At 42.3% G+C, this 23,475-nt stretch overlaps 1 protein-coding gene across 7 annotated transcripts in view; it reads right to left on the bottom strand.

Annotated features, from left to right (window-relative positions):
* The window catches only part of magi1b (membrane associated guanylate kinase, WW and PDZ domain containing 1b), a 133,732-nt gene that overhangs the window by 44,143 nt on the left and 66,114 nt on the right, over positions 1-23,475 (bottom strand). For all 7 annotated transcript variants that reach the window (XM_086198663.1, XM_086198667.1, XM_086198665.1 and 4 more), the window contains exons 3-4: positions 2,704-2,823; positions 60-302 (exon numbers count right to left, since the gene is read on the bottom strand). In XM_086198663.1, the coding sequence (XP_086054789.1) occupies positions 60-302; positions 2,704-2,823 (363 nt within the window). The remainder of the gene's footprint in view (positions 1-59; positions 303-2,703; positions 2,824-23,475) is intronic.

The following is a 23,475-nucleotide window of genomic DNA, read 5'->3' as shown; positions in this document are numbered from 1 at the left end:
CCAAAAGAAAGTTATTTCCACCAAAATAAGAGAACTCTCCTTCGTCCTAGCGTCCGTACCTGTAAAGCTACTGTTCATGTCAGGGAGGTCCTCGTCGTCCTCCTGCTGCTGCTCTCCAGGCACTATTCCAGCATTGTGCATGTCATTGTAGGACTTGGAGCGTCGGGGAGTGGAGTGCTGCGAGCCCGGCAGGCTACTGCTAAGCCCGTCTGGCAGTGGGGCATCACCACCGCTGCTGCTACTGCTAATCACTTTCCCACCGGGGGGCTGTACCGGTGGCTTGGGTGTCCCATAATAGTTACCTAGGCAACGAGGAAGAAGGCAGGGAGGGGGGATTAAAAGAAGAGAGAGAAAGAAGGGCATTTTAGTTGGGGAGGGGGTGTCAAGTGTGTGTGTGTGTGTGTGTGTGTGTGTGTGTGTGTGTGTGTGTGTGTGTGTGTGTGTGTGTGTGTGTGCGTGCGTGTGCGCTGGGGGTTTGGTCAAAGCCTTTGTATGCAAATAGAAGCTGAGATTGTCTCTGTGGGAATGTGGGTTATGTGTGTGCAACTACTTTCTTAAGTTTCCTCCAAAATAAAGGCGATAAACACACTATCAAAAACAACTTGAATGTGTGCTCCCTCTATCAATATTCAAGAAGGGTTTTCTTACAACAGTGTACTCATAACTATTTGTTTAAATACATTTGATATATAAGTTTCCATTGCATTAAAAGAGCTTGACTCAACTCTTCTCACTCTTGCTACCAGGAATTTGATTTTGTCTGCACATAATCTAGAAGCCCTGTCATCTGCATCCGAATAGAGGAATGCCTGCACCTCCTCTGCTGTCATGATCTTAAGACGGTGTTTCATTTCTGTTGCTATTTGATCGAGTAGTCTGGTATCCACCCAGTTCACTTGGAAAGTTGCCGACAGTGAAAAGACAGAGAAAAGCATCAGGAATTGTCCAAAACTTTTGCTCTGTGCAAAAACCAAGAAAGGTGAAAAATAGTTCAGTAAAGTTGGTTCTATGTGACGGAAAATAGAAAATTGTCCTTCAGTTTTTATACCTTAACTCAGCTAAACCAAATAACAGGAGCAAACAGAGATAAAAACAACTTTCTCTTTACAATCCGTAAAGACTAATAAAATGCTCCGACTGAGAAATTAAGGGCAGATGTCAATGTCTAAATCCTCATTTACCAAACAGTCAATGCAGCTACGAATAGGTTGTCATTTGTGTATATTTTTGATGGAATTTGATGAACTCTTCATTAGAAAAACCAAACAAACGGTTTTAAAACCTTTCATCTTCTACACTACACTGTCTTTCACATCAGCAGACGGATGTAGGTTGCGGTCTTTAATGAACGCCATTATATTTGTAGATGACAACATGGAGCATCTCGATAGATACAGATATACAGTTAATAAATCTGTACATTGCTACAAGGTAAGACAAGGCAAACCTAAAGGGAACGAATGAAAGGAAAATGATTACAATTTTTTATTAGACAGTTTGGAATCAAAGACATGCAGTACATATAATGTAAAATCATATTTTGTATTTTATTCAAGACGCACAAGATGTGATTTTGTTGCTGAGGGTTGGTAGAGAGTTTTGTTCACAGATGAATCATGGTTTGAACTTTAAAGTTGCAGAGTTTAGAAGAAGTTTTTTGGGGGGAAAAAAACTGCATGATAAGATAATAATAATGAATAACAGCAGCAGTGCAAGTGAACTTATACTCAGGTGTGTGGCTGTTTTTGTGGCCTGACACAAACAGGGATGTCTTCTGGTGTACCGATTGAGTGTGTGCCATCCTGACTGATGTGTATAAGCGTATACCTTTGGCTGATCTGGAAAAACATTTTTTGTGTGTAATAAAGTACCAGATATCAGCCCCCTTCTCCACTGGACAAAAAAAACTTGCTAGCATCTGGTATTGTCTGCAAAGGAAACTGGTTTAAAAAGCATTCCCTCCGGAATGAAATGACCCTGAAGTGCACATATATTTATTGTCTCCTAGTGACAATTAGCAATTGATCACCAGCCATGTACAAAGGCAGGCCCAGGCTCCGCTGTCATCAAACTATATACCAGTAACCTCCATGAGCGGTCGTCATCTCTGCCACAGAATAAATCCGCTACCTTCAAGCGGTGCTCTTACATCATTTGGTCAGTGTTCGGTTTGTAAAACAGACTGGAGCAAACGATATAAAATAGTAAGTGCGGACACAACAGCAATGCCCCCCAGGCTACTTTCTAAAATACTGTTTATTTACCCGGAGTCCCGGCGTAATATTGCAGGAAAAACAAAGGAACAACAAAAGCAACTTGTCTACTTACAATGGGAATGTTGTTTTTTTTTTTTCTTTCTGTCTAAGGGTATAAGTTTAAGTATCAGGGTCCCACTACGGCTGTCTTCCACACAAACCCTGTAAAAAAAATTAAAACATGGATTCTTTCTCTGGGTCTGCATAAGAGGTATCCGTACTGTCACACTATCACGCATGTTGTGGGGGAAAAAAAGCACAATCACACTGCAAAACTGGTAACATGCTTCAAAAATTTCAGCTCCAGAAAAAAAAGAAAAGAAACCATTACTTTTTATGGATCCACTTATCGACCATATGCCGCTCAAGACGCATCTGTAGGGGTCAGTTCCCTGTAGTCAGCAAAGCCAAGCAAGTTCAAATCTGTGGACTCTACAATGCAATTTACCTTCATATGTTCCAATCTCCAACAGTGTTCCACTTTTCTCCAACTCCAGGAAGTCCTCAACTGAGAGGAAGTTGTAGTCCACACCAGGAACTTCTCCTTCTCGTGGGGGGCGGGTTGTACCTGGACATCCAAACAGGGATAGAGTCGGAGTCAGCAAACAATAAGACATAAACAATACAGCTGAGGATCTCAAGAGCAGCGCACATGCTATCTGCCTTACATGCATTCTACTGTACCTTTTTCCAAATTTCTTGTGTAAAACGGGACATACTCAGTGCAATGGACGTTATTTATGGTGCCATATAACCAAAGCTCCTTTAACATTGGAAAACCAAAGCTCCTTTAATATTGGAAAACAAAAGATGGTGGCAGGAAAAAAGCAAGTATCCCTCTACACAGATTTGTATGATGTTCCTTCATGCTGGGGATGAGTGTGAAGTATCACCTTCATTGGATCCTGCCATATGTGAGGGGACTTGGCATGAGGCCTGTGAGAGATTGCCGCGCTCGTCTTTAATGACTGCTGACACTTGGCCAACGTGGTGACAGTGGTAAACAGTTTTACACCACTGACTAGGGTGAGAAGACAACACAGCAAGGCTAAAGTCATCCATCTATTTATCTTTAAACACGTTCATCCTACTGACTTTCTCCTCTTCACTCATTTAGTCTCAGACATTCCCAGTGTATTTTCATCTTTTCAACTCTTTGGAAGAGCGGCTCTTATTTTGCTGTCCCCTGTTTTGTATTGTAACCTACTAAAAAGTGACATTAATGTCAGATAAAAAGTGCTCACAGCATAATGTCTGTCTCATTTCGGTTGTTCTGGCAGACATCTTTGGCAACATCAGATATTCTTTCCTTACTTTCCTTGCTCTCTCTCTCCCCCCTGATCTATCAGTCTTATCTCACAATCACGCTGTCACCAGTGGGTTGGTAAGCAATAAGCTGGTAAAAATAGATGTGTGTGGATAGTGGGAGAGGCTCCCTCTGCAGCCACGTTCAGTGACACTGGTGATAAATCAAAGATACACAGATCCTTACTCAAGCAAGCATTAAACACACACATGCAGAGAGGCACACACCACGCCTAACACTACATCTCTCACATGCAAGTGGTTCATCCCCCCTGTCCCAATTAGAGTCTGTTCCTCCATGTTGCCTTTGTTAAGGACTGTTGTATGTGTGTGCTGCACAATAGTGGAAGGACACACAGATGCAGCTCAGGAAAAATCTGGGAATCACTAGCATTAATAATTCAGCGCCTGCAAACATCCAAATTCCATTGTTTGTGACCAAACACTCACGCAGCAGCAAGAGGATGTAAATGTCCCTGTGAACTCAGATCAGATGAAGTCAGTCCGTTCACTACTTCCCAGGCAACAAGTTTGAACAGTATGTCAACCTTGGAGAGTCCTCACTTTCCACACAAAAGTGGCTATTGATGTGACTCGATTTAGACACGGCTGCTCGAAGAAAACCAAAGAGGAAGTGGAATTGTGACCAGTGTTTCAAACTGGAAAGGAAAGCAGAGCTTTGGCTTAAACCCGGAGGCTAAGACACTATCATCTCTATAGACCTAATTTATTCAACACCTCCCACAGAAGCTCCATTGACCGAGCTGAGAAACAGTGTGAAGAGGAAAGACAGGTCAGGCCTGAGACTCGTGCACAGAGGCGCTGTTCAGACCTGCCATTAACATGCCTTCTGGGTCATCCAATCACAAGTGGACAGCTCTCAGTACAGGTGAGACTACACTGGAGGCGAGCTGGTACACATTGAGGTCTGATTACTTCATATTTGAATGTAGCCATAACTTCGTTCTTCTATAAAAATGAATGCAAATATGTCTCAGGTTACATTTAAGTGCTGCCGACACCTTACCAACTATCCTCTGTATGAGCGGAAGTATTTGCTCATTTGGACGCCAGTGGCATTATATATTCATATGACTATCAATGCATGATTGTTATTGTAATACATCTTGGTTTGATTTGGTTTGCCACAAATAGAACCACCTTTATTTTCTTGACTTGCTCTGTTAGGGCATACACACACACGGTATGATAGCCAAGAACATTTGTGCTCTATGTGCTTCTTTGAACCAGGTTTAACTGGAAGAACTGTGCTTCAGCATGATGCAGTTGCAGGTTAATGAGCTTGTGATGTGGAAGTTGACCAGGCATGTTTTGGTCATACGGCAACCGAGTGAGAGAATTCCAGCAAGGGCAGCAAAACTTTCCAGATACTGAACGAGAGATTAGGGCCCAAGAATATTTTTGCGTTCCGCTTTTCTCTCACCTTCTCTTTTCTTGCTCGCTGTAAGTGAGACCAGAAACAAATATACAGTTTGGGTTACAAAGTTCTCAACGCTCAGTACAGTATGTGGTGTATGTACAGTAGAGTCTGACTTGGGGGTGGGGTTACTCTGTTGTACCATTAAGCATTCCTGCAAGATTTCCCCATTCTTGTGACTCAATGAGATAAAACACAGAGAGAGACTCACTTCCAATTTTTCGACTTGTACAGCGCAGGAATGGCGTAAATATTCTCAATGTGGTTGGGCGATATCCCAAATTGTTATATAAGTAGATTCAAAACATTGCTGATCATGACATTTTTGCTTCTCAGAGGAGAAGGTGAGGGTTTAGTTGTCTCAAAACAGAAAAGCTGACTTGCTCCCCAACTCACCACTGTTCCTTAAACTGCTTCCCACTGGCTCTGACAACCTCCGGCAGTCTCCCTCAGCCTAGAAACCTCTCCAGTGAAGGGACCCGCATCTCTGCCTGGTCAACTTCCAGCATACATCCCCACGCCCAGTTTAAATGTCTCTTCGTTTTATGCAAGTTTTGCAAGTTATGGACATGAGATGTGGTGAAAAGGTTGGCCAGCTAGCTGTACAGAGGAGGCCAAGCCAAAAGCAATAGCTGCTTGATTGATAGACATACATTAATACTGACCTGCAGAAAAGAAGCACAGCTGCCGATCTAACTAAGGGTCTTGGGTTCACCCCACTGAGCAGGTTAAACGACTAAATAACAAGTGGGAAATCACGACACTACATTTATTTCAGTTACCTCTCCCACAAGTAAAACACCGAACAAAACTACAGCTTCACAGCAACTCTGGGCAGACACAATTACAAGAGGCAATTGAATCACAATGTTTTTATGGTGTCGGGCTCAGTGGCAGTTACTGTCGGGCCATCAACAATTTACAACAGACTCAACCATCAGCTCAAACCTAGTGCTCAGGTCCGGATCAATGTGGCTGTAAACCAGTGCTGGAGTGGGGACGATCGTGCTTCAGCAAGGTACAAGGCAACCAGACAAAGTGTGAGTGCAGTCTTAACTTTCTGATATGAATTGTCGCATTCTGCTGGTTAAAAACAATAATTCACTTGGTAATTTGCAAGTGCAAACTGTTTCCTTTTTGCATGTAGAGGAGGGAGATCTGATCTCATGTCACTCAACACTTTTAACATTGTAATTATGATGTTAGAGCTGTGAGAGCTTGTGATTGGATCACCCAAGACGCATGTTAATGCCAGGTCTGAACAAGGTCAGACTCCAAGCTGGGACTGGATGAGCCAAACCACAGACCTACAGCTCTTCCAGATGCTGGCCTCTAACATCCAGAGGAAGAAATAGGAACAGGACTTCCACAGAGTTGGAATAATCCTTCAATTTTAGCACACTGTAATGTAACTTTTGTATCCAATGTTTCTTATTATCATTATTATTATTATTAGCACATGCAACAAAGTCTTGGAGACTTTCTGGCAGGGTGTTGGCTTTCTCATGGTTTAACAGCTTCAACATTTTCGCCAGCTAAAATGGGTGAGTGGGTGTTGTAAAAAAAAAAAAAATTCATCGTTAGCATTTCAAGAAGATGATCAAGGAAACAAGTGGTGAAATGTTGGCAGTCGGAACTCCACAGCTCTGAAGCCCCACTGTTGCATCAAAACACATTCATGCATGCCCACAAAAAAACAATGCACTGGTGTCTGTGACTGGGACCTACAGCTATAGATGATCACTGCAAACAACAAACTGAGGAAGGAAAAATGAAAGCAATATGTATGTGCTTCATGCTACAGGGTTTCTGCAGTTGCTAGGGACAACCAAGAAGGGATAGATAGAGAGAGAATGAGGGAAATAAGGTGGAGAAGTTTGTCCTCCAGTGATGACGCTGTCCTCTACACAGTCTCAGATGGCTTCACAACTCTCTTTTCAATTCCATGCACTGAAATATGAAATATTCTGAGGCATGACTCAAAGGCTTGGTGCACATGAGGAAGCATAAATGATGCATACACACGCATGAAAAATGAGAGTGGGAGAGGGCTTGAAAGAACAGAAAACAAAAGTGTGGAGAGGTAAAAGACAATAAGTAGAGGTTATCTTGATGGATAATGTTAGATGAATTTAGTGGGAATGTTAATTATTGCATTTGCATTTGAATTTATGGCTGAGACACAAAAAAAAAAAGTAATGGCTCCCGTGGAGGCAACAAGCTTTCATTCCTCCCTGTATACTGTTGATAGCAGAGCTTTGACAACTCGCCATATGCATGTCAGAGAATGGAAGCCCTGGTAGCCGCCTGAAAATTACCGTATTCCTCAAGGATTTGTGTTTTCATCATCTGCAGGGTCATTTGACCTGGGAGTGAATGCTGATTAAAGCTGTTCCCATTGTGGAAAAACCCAGGTGTAAGCGGGTGTTTTTGGCAAGTGGATTGGGGCTTAAAGCCTCCTACAGACTGTGAGATTTTAGTAATCTTATAAATTTAGAGCCAGCCACACTGTGTGGCATAGATCTAATACCTTGGGTAAGATGCCGGCTGTACGATGGCCCCACCTCCTGAATCACAGGCTCCGACACGAGTCAATTAGACATCAGCAGCAGCATTTCCTGCCGCATTCCTATTAGTTTGTTGAAGGAAGCAGGTGGTAGCAGCTCTCATAGTGAGATGATTATCATACACCTCTGACACTGCCAGACTTGTCCCGGGTTATCTTGGGTCAGAAGATGGTGATAATGGCCATCTTTGAATCTCTCTCACACTGTGATGTAGGACCACCGTTTTGGGGCTATGACCAGATATATCGGCACCTTAAGTCATCTTTCCTCGAAGACAACCCAAAGTCACACAGCGTTTAATCGGCTTAAGACAGCAGGCCATTGAGAGCTCCTAACGCTGTTGCTGAACAGCAAAAAACCTTGTGAAACATTCTTATGTGTGGCATACTGACTTTGCCTATCTGAACTCAAGGTTTGATTGTTTCAGCAGTGACAGGAATTGTTGCTAAAATATGTACTATTACTACCTCAGTAGATGGCTTTTTCACAATTGAAACAGGATTGAGTTGTAATAAAACTAATAGAAACCCTTTATCCATTTATCTGGCTATCTTGTCTTAAAACTGCATTTGTAGCAGCTGTTTGCTAGCTACCATTTAACAACAAAATGAGAAGAACATGTCGTTTCTGCTTCAGAGTCTGTCTTAGTCAAGAGCCCTGATATAACTTCAGCACTATATAAATAAATGGAGTGTGGGTGGAGTCATGGGAGCACTGCAGCAGGATGAGGAAGCAGGGCTAACTGCTAACAGCTAACCCGAACTACCGATTCCATTTGTGACACTGGTTCATGTCTATTACTTGACCACATCAGTCTTCTGAGGGCTTCTCAGCAGTGAGAGAGGAAGTGCTGCGTGAAAACCTCACAGATGCTTGACCACCACAACAATTCCCAGTAAATATCCAAGAGGACTTCTGCTTGAAATGCACATCTCTAGATGGAATCATAACCTCTGAGCTCTGTCCCTCTCTACACTCAGATGAAAGAGGGCAGAATGCTGAGCCACCATTTCCCTCTGGCTATCCAGCAGAGGGTTGACTCAGATTCCCACATTCACAAAGATGTTAGAAATTTCTCTGAGTGTGTGTCAAGCATGCATGTACACTTGCTTTGGCCTCAAGCGGTACAAAACACATTGGGAAAGAGCACGCCTCATGTTCCAATCAGCAGCTGTTCCACCTCACTTTCCATGTCCGACAAATGGAACGGTCTCAGGCTAACAGGAGCCCTTGATGGAGGGTCATCACTTGGGGCTTTACGCAAAACACACACACACACACACACACACACACACACACACACACACAGTCATGACTATTACCCTGACAGAGGGAACACTGTCTTGCCTGTTCTGTGAGCCCCCTATGGTGTTTAGATTAGACCCCCCACAATGATGAGAGTGAGAAAGTGTTTGGCACCTCTTCCGTGTATCTACAGCTGCTCAGTTCTAAATGTTGCATCTCAGACAGCAACAATAATCACGGGACAGCCACACCACAGAGTTTCTGCTGGTACCTTCACATGAACTCCTTCTTTTATCCTGATTTGTGCCACACTGTCGATTTTTCTAATCAACATAATCACTGTTATCTTATTAAATATGTATTTCAGGATCATTTCACATAATTAATCGATGACTTTCATGCGTAACATGTTAACGTTCCTCCCCGGACTCCTTGAAACCAATGAGTTTCTTGACATCTACATTTTTTTATTTGCCCGTTTTCCTGTTATTACATCATGAGTCACAGCATTATGAAACCAAATGCAACACAATAGTCTTTTACCTCGATTATCTTGTTTTCATATCGTGGTAATAATTTTGAATATAATTAGTGATGCCCAGTCCCAATCCTAATCATGATGTTGATTATGGTTGTGTGCCATCGGTCTTGAACTGATCTTAAAATAGCCCAATTTTTCTGTTTATTTGATCTTGAAATGTTTTGTCTTTCCGTCAGTCATTTTAGGCCATGTAGAGAACAAACAGACCCTTTTCAAATGAATCCTAGAAACGCACACAGGGTTGAATCATCGTCTGTGCTCCAGTACACTTAAAAGATACTGAAAAGGTATTTGAGGGGGATGAATCGCCGTCAAGACAGGGCTGGTTGATTTATTACGATATGAAGAACATCCTAAAGTTTGAGAACTCGTAGTTGTGAGAAAATACATGCAAGCACGTTTCTCAACACGGTGCATAATTATGCTCCTCTGTTCTTTTATCCTCCAAGCTGCCATAGAGAAGAACCACATCCAAATCCTTAATAAACACCAGTTGGGCCACAGCTGAAGTAAAGGATACCTGCATTTGGTGGACTGGATGAGATTCAAATGTCTTGATAGACTTTCTTCAAACTTGCTTTTCACCTTTAAGGCTCAAAGCTTTCCACACACACACACACCCAGCATGTGTCAAAGATTGTCGAACCTCACGGGACTTGTTACGACGGTCCAGTTTTTCAGTGTTCACATTACTGCTCTGAGATCTCAGCTGGAGGAGGATCTGGGAGTCAAGAATGCACTGACTGACACCATATCGAGAAAAGGGAGACAAAACAACTTAAATATGATCCATCATCTAATGAGGAAACAGAAAGCATCATTCAGGCCCTTCTGCCCTCCGAGATGACGCATCCACAAAGCCTCCCGCAGTATCAAAGACCCCTCTCATCCTCCACATCTATTTGTGTTATGTTTGTGAACTCAAGCCTAACTTTAGTCATGTAATGGTTCTCTGACTGTCCCTGGACTCACTGATGCACTCTTAGAATAAATCACCAACAAGGACCAAGACACTGCAATAAGTTCAACGTTTGCATGACAGCAATAGCTGATGATTGTGGTCAGTTTTCTCTCAGGTGGGTATCTGTCTCTCTGTGCACCGTGACTCAAGAAAAATCCAGTTTTATCTGCTACAGTGCAGATTAAAAAAAAAAAAGTGATGACATTAGGAATACATTTTTTATGCAAAGCGTTTCTTATATAATCACGGAATCATTTACATAGGTGTTCCCTGGTTCCACACTGATGATCTTATCTCTTCCTCCCAGGGGTTCCAAACCTGAATAAATTACTTGATATTTTTCAGATTATTTCTGTTCTGCGTGTGAAAGTGTTATACAGGCACTACACGAGACACACAAACTGAGCCAAGTAAAATGGGGAAAAGCTCATGTATGAGGTTAACAATGAAATAACCTGTCTTCACCACCGTACAACACATTACATCCATCTCAGATGGGCAAGAACTAAGCGTTAGCTGCAGTAGCAACTGCTGACTGTGACTGAAGTTATAAAGACTTCACAGACGAATGTCCTCTCCGTTACATTTGATCAGAGTCCAAGGAGTTCCAGGAAATGATGCTCGGTGAATGCTGCTCATCCTGTGCCCATCTCTAACCACGAAATGTAAAGAGAGCCAGATATTCAGGAGATGGAGACCAAACCAAACCCTGAAGTTGATTTTTCTGTTGATTTTGATTTGTGTTGATATGGTCTTTGAAACATATGTGACCCCTAGCGCTGAGGAAACAACTGGTAAAACTTAAAAAAAAAAAAAAAAGATATTGATTGAACAAATTATTATTCACATTTAATATTTTTGGGAAAAGCAAATGTCTGACTTGCAACAAAGTTTCAAACATACAGCTTTTGCAGTTTTAAAAGCTAATAATTCCAACTTTGGTGTCCCTGTGACTTTGTAAAGCAGAATGTCGTCCCCTCCTCACAGTGTCTCAGGATCGTCAAACCACAGAGAGACTTCAGTTTCACCACGATATCTTTCAAACCACAATCGATACGTGACTGTGACTGGTCACAACCCTCGCTCTGACCTTGGCCTTCCCAGTTTGTCGACACTGTCACTTTGCTTACACGCGATCAATAGCAAATGGTATCCTTACTGTCTTTCCGTCGTCTCTGTACTCTGGGGTCATAGCCTGGTTCAAGGACAACACCCTCCACACAGTTTGGTGATCAGGATTTGTATTTTCATCTGTGTTCCAGCTCTGAATGAAACAAGTAAGTCTGAAATAAACCTTTCTGACCCGCCAACAAATCTGACTGGCAGATAAGAAAAAAAATTCACCAGCTAAAATGAACAATGGCCTTTCTGTTTGACGTACAGCCAGCATTCCTATCAGTGAGCTTCAGCGAGATCACCAGGTAGAAGGTGTGATCAAATGAAAGATGACAAAGCAGCATTTTAGCCTGTTTGTTTAAACGATACTGACAATGCATCACCGCAGACTCATTATCATAACGGAGCTCACCGCTAACAACTCTTACATGCGGAGGAGTGCAGCACTTCAAACAAACACACCACTGGAAGCTCATAACGTTTCCCTGATTATCAATTGATAACTTAGGGTTATAAAAGCAAAGTATAACAGTTACTGAGTGAGGAAGTGCAGGGGGAAAACGTTTTATCAAATAGTTTTATGTACAATTAAAATTACTAAAATTAGTGTTTTTGTAAACATACCCACCAACAAAATTTACTCATGTACAGAACAGCAACATGCAGGAGAAGGCTGATTATTTGAACTCAATTCCTAGAAAATGTCAATAAATTATGAATGCAATTGGAACTGCTGTTATTTCTTAAAATAATGGTAGTTATCCAGTCAAAGCCTGGATTTATTTATACCCCTGGCAAATTTTGACTTAAAGTTACTCTTATTCAATGGCAAGTTTTTTTCTTGATTGGAAATAACACAGGCATGTCCCAGAAGATAAGATGAGGTACAAGAGGCATCATTGTGGAAAAAAATATATATTTCTCAGCTTTTATTTACATTTGAAAATTCCAGTGGCTACGGTGCAAAATATTATTTAAAAAATACGAGACGTTCCGAACTGCGGAACATGTCATAGGAAGTGGCCTAGGAGATGGTGAGGGAGGTGAAATAGATTCCGAGGGCCACCGCCCAGGCCATCCTGGTGACTCTGCTGGTGGCAACGTCTCACAGCAAACGGTCCAACGGACACTGGACACTGCTGGGTTCCACAGACGTAGACCATGGAGGACGCCACTTCTCCAGTAAAGGCACACGAAACCCCGCTTGGCCTTTGCAAATGCTCATCTGGACAAAGAGGAAGACTTCTGGTCTCCTGTTTTATGGTTGGATGAAACAATTGAAGTGTTTGGCCACAATGATGCATCCTTCATTTGGTGTAGGAAAGGAGAAGCCTTCAACCCTAAGAACACCTTCCCCTCTGTCAAACATGGCGGTGGGAACCAAATACTTTGGGGATGTTTTGAAGCCAATGGACCAGGGAACCTAATCACTGTAAACAGCACCAGAAAATAGAGCAAGACATCAAGATCCTCAACAACATCAAGCAGCCCGCAGAGAGACTTGGCCTCGGGCTCCAGTGGACGTTTCAGCACGACGTCGACCCAAAACACACAGCAGAAGCGGTGAAGAAATGGTTGGCGGACAAAACGTACACGTTTTGCAGCGGCTCAGCCAGAGTTCTGACTTGAATCCAATCGTGGAGGAAACTAAAGATCAGGGTGATGGCAAGGAGACCCTCCAACCTGAAAGAGTTGGAGATCACCGCTAAAGATGTCTTATCACTGGAGACATGCAATTAAAGGACGCGTTTGATTGCTTTGATAGCCAAGAAAGGCTTTAAAGGGGATGAATCATTTTGGACATGCCACTTTTTTTTCAAATGTAAATAAAAGCTGAGAAATAATTTTTTTCCGCAATGATGCCTTTTACATTGTCTTATATTCTCCTCTGGGACATGCCTGTGTCATTTCCACTCAAGAAAAAACAAAAAACAAAAAGCGTGCTGGTTGAATAAAAGTAATGAAGTCAAAATTTGCCAGGGGGCATGAATGACCTCAGGCTTGACTGTGTATCCCCAATTATATATATATATATATATATATATATATATATATATATATATATATATATATATACAAATTGTTTCATTACCCAAGCTTCCCACTTATTAGCATTTCCTACAAACAACAAGTTGCATAAATGCATAACTTATTCAAGTGTTACCATTTAGTGCAATAGTACGGAACATGTACCGTGCTGTGTTAACTCCACTGTATCACATTACACAGCGTTTCAGACACAAACTTTCACAGCATTCGAAACGTATTTACAGTGCAGAGATAAACGGTGCGCTCCCAGCACATGGACCATAAACGAAGCTCACAGCGCTCGACGAGGCTATGCCTAAATTAAATGCGTTTTTTAAAAGTGCTAAATTAAAAGTAACACGTGCCTGTAACACGGCAGTGGGCCTTAAGGTGCAGTAAAGTCTGCTTAAAATATAACCAGCCTACCAGAAAATTCCAGTGCATTAATCTATTCATCCATCAATCCAGTAACGCGGCTGTAACAAGTCAGTCAACCATCCTCATCTTCGTCTTCTTCCTGCGTACTAAAACCACCAAAGTCCTCATCTTCAGTGTCGGGAAAAAACAGCTTCGGCATGGCTTCTTCAGCCACTGTCCTAGTCTGTCCTTCGTCGCTCTCAAAACCAAAGAACCCCCCCCCCCTAGTGGCCGTTAGCTGTAAAAAACCATAGATTAGCCGCACCGTTGTATAAACCGCAGGGTTCAAAGCAGGGGGGCAAAAGTTGTAGTGCCATATGTATATGAAATGAACGGCCACTAATTTCTGTCCACCATGTCAACTTTTACTGAATATATATTTGGTTGAATGTCTTCATGTAACTGCTTTCATTGGATGGCATACTTTATTTTAGTCTTCATGCTGCAAGCTGTTTCCTCCCCTGGCACCATAAATATGTGAACTTTAGATTTTACATGGAGCATGCACAGGAGGTGCATCGCCCATCACTGGCTGTAAAAGCCAAAGTCGCCTCAAACAAGCCTGTTCTTGGTAGCATACATTCCTCAATGTATGTGACGGTGTCTCAAAGTGACTTTAATATTTCTGACACACACACACACGCGCACACACACACACACACACACACACACACACACAGATTCTCATCTTGCTGTTTCACATGATGGACAGAAAAAGAGCGTGACATCGTTGAATATTTTCAGATCAAGCTGGTGCACCTGATTTAAAAAACAACAACAAACCAACAGTTGCATAGACTCCAAAATTGTCTCACAATGCAGCTGAACGTCACAGTCTGGAGTCTTGCAGCACACGGGTTTCTAGCAAGTTGTTGGAAAATAGTCGGACATTCCAAATAAAGTCCTGCAAACACAGCAAAGCTGAAAGTTCAAAGCGGAGGCGCCACTCATCCAGGATGAACCCACACACACACACACACACACACACTGGAATTTAACTTTGTGGGAATGAATCCAAGATTGATTAGATACTTTGCACTGACTAAACATGCACACACAACCTGAAATAAACCTTTGGATTTAAACACTGTAAAAATAAATGGATAAGATGACATAGAACTCTTCTAAATATACTGAGGACCTTCATGCCCCCCCTTCAAACTAACACTCACTGGCAGACAAATCTGAGCATCTCATATATATTTAATTGATGGGAGACTATTTTAAGGGAGTGTCTGCCCTTCCAGTAGCAGGTTAGGCTTCAGTTACTAACAACGTGAAGGCAGGATAATGAAATAAGAATGATCTATTGCGATGCACATCTTTCTCCACACACTGAAATACTGAGGTAAATGTCACCACTTGTGTAGGATAATACAGAAATCCTTGCAGAGGTGGAAATGTATCAGTAACAGCTGGGTGGAAACTGCAGAGAAAAACACACAGCTTTAGAATTAACCACCCTGAAAACACACAATGGCATCAAAACACACGGCAAAAGAAGGCAGTAAAGGCATGAATAACACCATAACCCAGCTTCTAAATATAACCGTGTGCGAAAAATCTGTTTATTTTCTATGCTAGCATTCCCCCCCAGAGCAAGACAGGACCCAAGACCCCCCAGGCCTAGCCTTATATTTTAAATGTGACCTACATTTAATCTGGTCTACGAGGACGATGTTGGGTTTGACTCCTTGAACGACTTTGGGTTTATGGCTACAGGCATCTTGCTTGACATCTTCATAGGATCCAGTTCGGTCTTGTGCTGGATCAGATCCAGTTTGTTCTTGTACTGGATCAGATCCAGTTTGTTCTTGTACTGGATCAGATCCAGTTTGTTCTTGTACTTCATCAGATATTGTTTGTTCTTGTACTTCATCAGATATTGCCTGTTCTTGTACTTCATCAGATCCAATTCGGTCTTGTACTTCATCTCTCAAAAGTTCTTCATCTTGCATAAATCTCTCTGCTTTCTTCATTTCAAGAGATGCAAGTGACCCTGATTGATACACATCTCTCAAATTTGTTCCGGGCCTCCGTGTCTTTTTGTGAAATCCACAACACCCACAAAATGTTAGAGAAAAGAGATTAAACATGATTATATGCAGCTACCAGCAAATAACAATGAGATCCATGTGAACAAGTCGGTCCCAATAAGATCTGCAATGCTGAGCTGTTGCAGAAGCAGTCCAAATGTACACAGCTTTCCTCTTGGATCTAATACATTTGATAAGAAGATATCGTGAAAAAAAAAATCTTTGTTTTTGTCACATGATTCTAAATTTCTCTTTGATAACAAAATAAACTGTTCACGCTACAGCAGTAGCAAAGTGCTACGTGGTAAAAACTCAAGTCTTCCAAAAGACTTCGAGTGTTTGCTGCACAAACTCGGAGGAGGACGTGGCTCTGGCCCCGGGGCTCCATAGGAGGGTCTCTGAATGATCGCTCCACCCAAAACAGGATTTCTGACGGTAACCACAACGAAAGGAACAGCAGGCACAGAGAAAAACAAAGCTGATCTGGGTGTGCAACGACGGAGGCCTCTGTAATCTCCGACGTACTCGTGAAGCTCCACCTTCTGTTTGGTTTCATTCTGGTATTTGCACTTCATATGTTGGACTGTGCATGGATTGTGGACACTGCTAGTAACCTGAGCTAAATAACAGGCTTGAGTTCCTCTGCACTTGTCTGCATTCCATGCAGATATTCCTTACATGTAGGTGTTGGGAAGCCTCTCGCACAGGGCAATTCAGCAAAAATTTCTATTGGGTTCCCAAGGAACACTGTGCATTATCATCAGCTTGATGTCTGAAAATGCGGTTGTCTTGACTGCAATTATCATTCGTGGTGCATGTCATTGGATTTTTTTGTGATATCAGGTTTTTCCATGCTATACAATATATCCAAACTGATTTTGCCAACAGCTGATATTCACCAGGGTTGATATTATAACTATAAAAGAAGTTGATACAGTAACATATTCAAATTTTGTACATATTGGAAAAAATGTAGACAGTGTTAATTTGAAAAAGTGGCATTTCTCTAAAAACATTTGGAAAAGCCAGCAGGTCATAAATGTTGGTTTTTCATCATTAATGATGAGTAAAGACGAAGAGACTTGACCAAACCTGGATCGATAAAAATATCTGCCATCAGACTGGTACAGATATATTTTTAAAATGACCAATGTCTACTATACTATCATGCATCTCTGGCGCTCCACTCATCACACTGACACTTAGCTCAAACACAGTTCAGCCTCTGGTTGAACAGCATTCTTTTTTATTTTCATATATCATCATCCAAAGGATTTCTGTCCTTGCATTGGTCGTCATCTTAACAGGACATAGTTGTTCACCTAAGTGATGTTCCAGGGTCTCATCCAGTTTATATGCAGATCACCTTTGGGTGCACCAACACACTTGGCCTGCTTGCCTTTTACTATTCTGATGTACAATTGTTCCTCCTTGCAACTCCTCCATTGCTCCAGGCCTGACCTGAGCACACTTACATCATAACTGAGCAGTATGTGCGCGCGCGCGCACACACACACACACACACACACACACACACACACACACACACACACACACACACACACAGAACCAAAAGGTGGCTAGATCACACCTCCACAGAATACCTGTCAATAAGCGCTAACCTAGGCTAACTCTTGCAATGCACTGGGTTGGTCCACCATGCATAATATCAGTGGGGTGGGGTGGGCTTTGGTTCTATTTGTTCTGCCCACCCTGCAGCACTAATGGAACCAGTTCTACAGAGTTTGAGTCATTGTGAATACCTTGAGGACAGCATCGTCACACACTCAGGAAAGAAAAATAGAGACAACCAGAGATGACAAACTTTGTCAGCACAGTTGCTTTGATTATAGTGATAAATGACTGCAATGAAAGTCACGACTCTCACGTTACGCATTGTGGACAGACGCAGTTTATTTAAACCATTACTCAGTGCTAAATGGGGGATCTGGTTCTCTCCAATGTTTTCCAGTGGAGCAGATGATGTTCCCAATTGGACTCCAAGACCGTGGCTGCACTACTTAGTTTAACAACCGTACTGAAGCCCATTTCTTGCAAGCCAGGGCCAAGAAAGCAAACTGTGCCAGGGTGCAGTATGAAGCAATCATTACATTAGTTAAATCAATCGGACATTGGGGAACAAACATGCTTGGGGACGGTGCAGCTCGGCCGGTGTGTGTACACCCTTAAATTTGCCGCTTAGACCTTGATGCTCGACACTAACAGTGATCGCTCATCACATTTGAAATCACACTGACTTTCTCATAGATGTCATCATTTCACTGCTGATGACATAAAAAACAAATGGGGTTCATGCGCACACCCTCTGGATGTTCTATCTTACATCCCTTGCAGCCATTTACAATGACCACTTTTGATTCAAACTTGTAAAGCAAACAGCACTATCTTGATTCTTCACCAGCTAAAACTTAGGTAAAACTTATCAGGAAGTGACCTCACCAAACAAGTTAGTCCAGCTCCACACAAACCGACCTTCCCAAACGGTGACACTGAGGATGTGCCTAAATACTAGAAGAAAATAACCACAAGAGGTCAAAGATACTTGTGTGGTTTTGAGGAGGAGTCCTGTCATTTTTAACTTACTGAAACCCCCCAAAAAAACAACAAAAAAAATCCTATCAGACTGAAACGGTTCCAGTTTCTCAACCACCAAATAATGAAGCCAGGCTTTTTCCATCACAATACATCATTCCATTTGAAGCAGGCCTTTACAGTATGCCCACACTACAACGGCGTGTACACACGCACACACACACACACACACACACACACACGCACACACACAGATCTTCGTATGACCTAGATACAGTGTTTCCTAAAGTCAGAGGTTTCAGACATGCACAGAAATGTGGGAAAACACCTCTAATTGTTTGCTATGAAAGACCATTTCTTGTGTAATTCAAAATAAACAAATATGCTACAATCCAAACATGTTAAAGCCAGATGTGTTTCAACCTGTTCATATTGATGATGAGCTTAAAGCAGGGCCGTCATAAACCTGTTTGCAAATGAGTCATTATCATAATTGTTCTATTTATAGACCTGCCTATTCTTATTCAGCTTGTGCGCAGGATTTCAGGTCATGCAGGACATGACTTATTTGAAAGACTGCATTTTAAGTAGTTTGTGGTATAAAAACAACAGCAGCTCTACAACAGTATTTGTGCAAAATGCCACTAATGGGTAAAACCAGTCACTGATAATAATGCACATGCGCCACGCGATAGCAGAAGCTGTGAACTCAATTCCAATGTTCACAGTGAGATCTAGTGGAATGCTGGAAACTTGCTGGTCTCCCTCCCTGCTCCATCCTTTTGCATCACTCCTTTCACAACAACACACTTCTTTCCTTCAGTTTTGTTACTGCTAGTCATTTGTTTCCATTACTCAAACCTTTAGTATTCACAATACCCGTCTTTTAAAACGTAGCCACTATTCATACTCTTCCTTTCCTATAAAAGGATATTAAGGAAGTAAATGCCACAAACTCCTCCACCCAGCCTCTGAACCACTTCATTATATTATTAAAACTGTCTCTGCTTTTGTGTTTGACTGGAGGACAACTGTGGTTTTTCTCAAGCCACTGACTGACTTTTGCCAAAAGCCTAAATTCCCTCTTGCCCCTCTCATGTTGAAAATGTTGTGTTATCAAGAACATCAAATCTCTGTTGCTTTACTTTTCTAGGCTGTCTCGTAATGCCAAAATCAAAATGTGAGGGGTGAGTATTTTGATAGCTCTCAAATTTACAAGATTGGATGTTTTATATGGAGCAAGTGAAGATTTAAGTTGACAAAAAAAGAAACTGCAAAAATGAGTGGAAAATGTAACAATACAAGTGTACAAAATGGTGCAATTATCCATATTTACCACCATCATGTTCTGCAGGTTCAATGAAGATGCTTAGCATTTCCAGTTTTTGCGTGATTTCGGATCAAGGTGACAGCACGCAAAGATTTAATCGGCTTTGGAGCTCAGTGTTGAAGACTGCTCAACTGACTCATGTTAAGAGGAGCAGTGACTAAAGTGACATCTGCATATTGGCACAGATATAAGTTAGCACTGTTGAACATCCGCTTCCCTCTTCTCAAAGTCAATGCGTTTCTGTTAAATGACTGAAAAGAGGTCCGTGGTTCACACTAGATTAAGATATCTCAACGCTTTGTGGCTATGAGGCAGCACCGCTCAGCTGCAGAAGTTAGATAGCTGCCTTGCTGTGCTTTAGCATCACTGGATGTGTGTATCCTTCATTTCTTCACTGTCTGAAGTCTGAGCACGTCTCATGTGAGAAAGTGGAGCGAAGGGGTCAAACAGTGGGCCAATGTGATATGCACGCTAACAGCTTTGGCTCCCTCTCTAATAAAGGTGGGTGCCTCAGCATACAGCCTGCAAATGCCTCTCAGTAGCTTTTCTGTAGTCCTGGCTATATGAGCTGAAAAAGAAACTGCTCTGTGCACTGAATCATGCCGCTTGGAAATGAAATATATGACTGTGTGTGCATTAAAAAGGCAGGCCTCGCACAGGAATGAATTAGCTCGCCATATGTCTTTCCAAGAATCCAGCCATTTCACTCTCAAGTCAAACTAATTGCACGTATGCAATCAATGATATTTATTTTCACAAAACCCTTTGCTGTGTTTGATTAAAGCAATAAACAAAATGCACCATATTTCCTCAAATAAACCACCAGAACTCCAACTAATTTTCACCTTACGGACACCAGAGCAGAAACTAGCTGAGTCAAAACCTCAAGTCCATCCGATCTTCTTTTACCGCTATTCCTACAACACAGGTAAACATCATGAAGTCAAGGAATGACGTGAAGAACTAATAAGGACAACTAAACAACAGTGGTATTATTATATTGACAAAATACCTGGTAGATATGCAACTGTGTACGACAGTGACGTGGGTCTGTCATGGAGAAACTACAAATAATTACGGACTACAAAAACTTCATGTTTTACTGTGTATAAAGTGTTTTTTTTTAAATAAAATTATTTGAAATTTCACATAGAATAAAGAGAACAGTCATAAAAGAGAAGCAAAGACAAAGGCAAAAAAATGTTAGCTCTGTATCTAAAACAGTACATGCTTATTCTTCTGTTTCGAAATATCTAATCACCCTGTCAGGTTAGTAATTGTAGCAAATCATTCCTCTGCTACACGTCCAAAAGGTCACTCACACACACACACACACACACACACACACACACACACACACACACACACACACACACACACACACACACACACACACTGAAATCCTTTCAAGTGATTTCTTTATCAGGTTGTATTGAGGTATTGTTAAAATGGCAGATTTATGTGGCAGATTTCTGTCATTCAGGTGCGCAGTAATATCTATGCAATAAATACTGTGGGACATCTAGGCAGCGAACGGTGAGAACCGTAGAGCTTAACAGGACAGAGGTCCCTCAACAGGTTTTCTGGTTTTGGCTATTTTAGTAATACATTTGCTCTTTTGAAGACAAAAACAGGACAAGCACACAGATTTTCTTTAAATACACGCAACAAAAAAGAAAACAAAAATGTGCTCAACAGTATTTTTGGACATCTGAATGCCACATCGTTTCAAATGGGGCTGCAGCAAGGTATTGTGGGACTGTTTCCTTTTGTAAAGAACGGTCCAGTAAAAGAAACCTTTCCTCTGAGTCATTTCGCCCAGTTTGGAACCTTCCTCAGCAAAACTACTGGTAACCTGGCAGACATGTTTATTTTATTCAAACTGATCATGTTGGTCAGGTTACTTTTGAGTTCACTCACTGAAATAAAGGAGTGTATAAGGAAAACTGTTAGAGCTTGATGATCACAAGATGGGTCGACCTTAAAAATCTGGCAACAGTCACACACCCTGCTGTTTTTACAAAAGCAATTCTCTAAATCCCCACACTGAAACATGCTCCACTATCAAGCTAGCCAGCTACACCACATTGTCCAGGAGGATACGGAGGCATGACTTCATGGATAATTATCAAGCAAGACCCACACACACACACGCACACGCGCTCGCACCCACACACACAAACGCACACGCACGCGCGCACACACACACACACACACACACACACACACACACACACACACAAGGGGAGGGCTAGCAGACTGTCATCATATTCCAAAACCCAAACAGATCCGTCCACCATCTTGGCCACAGCTACCCTGCCAGTGCGTCTTGTTCTTTTTTTTTTCTTTTGGGGGGGGGGGGGGCACGCATACACATACATGGGTGACAAGCTGACTGGGTTTTGTTAGCTCGGCAGGGGGATGGAGCCATCTGTCCCAATAAAGGGTTAATCCAACCAAAGGCACAGAGCACAGATTCCAGCATTTTCCAGTCCTCATATTTCTGGCTACATTTTTGTTTAGTTTCCCTTTTTTTTTTCATTCATTAGGTGGAGCAGCTACAGTCCACCATCAAGCCATATGGCTGCCTCCACCCTCTCACCTGATTCTTCAGACCTTTAAAACCTCTAGACCTCCCACCATGGTGGCAGGGAATGAGATATAAAAGTAGGCAGTTTTGGTTACGACTTCTCAGTGATTGTTACGGACACCTTTCATTGAAGTGTTTTGAGTTGGGGGGGTTCACTGCTCTGGCTTGCTGAAAGGGGCTCGCTATAAGGAAATGGCACAAACATCCATACCACAATGAGATCCAAACAGGCCTATCTTTGGACCTGCTCCCTTCATGGCCAGTGCTTTTAGATCTAATGATTCCCATACAGGAGCACACGGGGTCTGAAGACCGGGGGAAGGGAAGCGGGAGGGAGATTAGAATAAGAAAAAAAAAAAGAAAAAAAAAAACCTGAAGGGCCAGTAGTGCAGTGTGAAGCTAAATCAACCAGAAACCTGCCTGAAAATGCCCCCTGTAGACACACACACACACAGCCTTTGTCTTTTCATTCCAGCCAGTAAGACAGCACCATGGGCTGGATACTACCTACAGCAACGTGGAAATGGAAAAGAAAGGCTCTAAAATGATCCATTTAGAGGGGCAGGGAGGGAGAGGGGATAGATGGATGGATAGAGATGAGGAGGGGGAGGTCATCCAGACAAGACAGGGATTGAGAAACAGAGTAGGAGAGAAAGGAAAGAGGGAGGATGAAGGAGAGGAAAAGCTCCAGACAGACAAACAGACAGAGAGCAGTTTGCTGCTGAAGGTAATGGCTTCCCATGTTATCAAGCATGTCAACAGATCCCACAGCTTTAACACAGACATCAACCAGAAACACACACTCACACAAACGGGAAGTGACACTTTTCATACACAGGCATCAAACACACAAAGACACAAGCATACCTGAGACAGACCCACACAGACACACACAGCTTCCATTTGACCACAACACATCAGCCTCCATTACTGCCAGCGATGTGCTTCTGTCTCCCTCGCTTGCTCCTGATGCCTTCCGCCTGGTGCACAGCCATCCTCACTGCCTGCCTTTCCTTTCCCATCCCTCCATCCCAACCCCCAACCATTAAAATCACAGCAACCCTTCTCACAAATGAAGCACGAAGCAAAAAAA

The sequence above is a fragment of the Aulostomus chinensis genome, chromosome 3, assembly GCF_037954235.1.
Source record: "Aulostomus chinensis isolate RoL2024-O1b breed Wild chromosome 3, RoL_Achi_v1.0, whole genome shotgun sequence".
Classification (NCBI taxonomy): Eukaryota; Metazoa; Chordata; class Actinopteri; order Syngnathiformes; family Aulostomidae; genus Aulostomus; species Aulostomus chinensis.
Note: the sequence above shows the minus strand (reverse complement) of the source record. Positions and strands in the feature narration are given on the sequence as shown.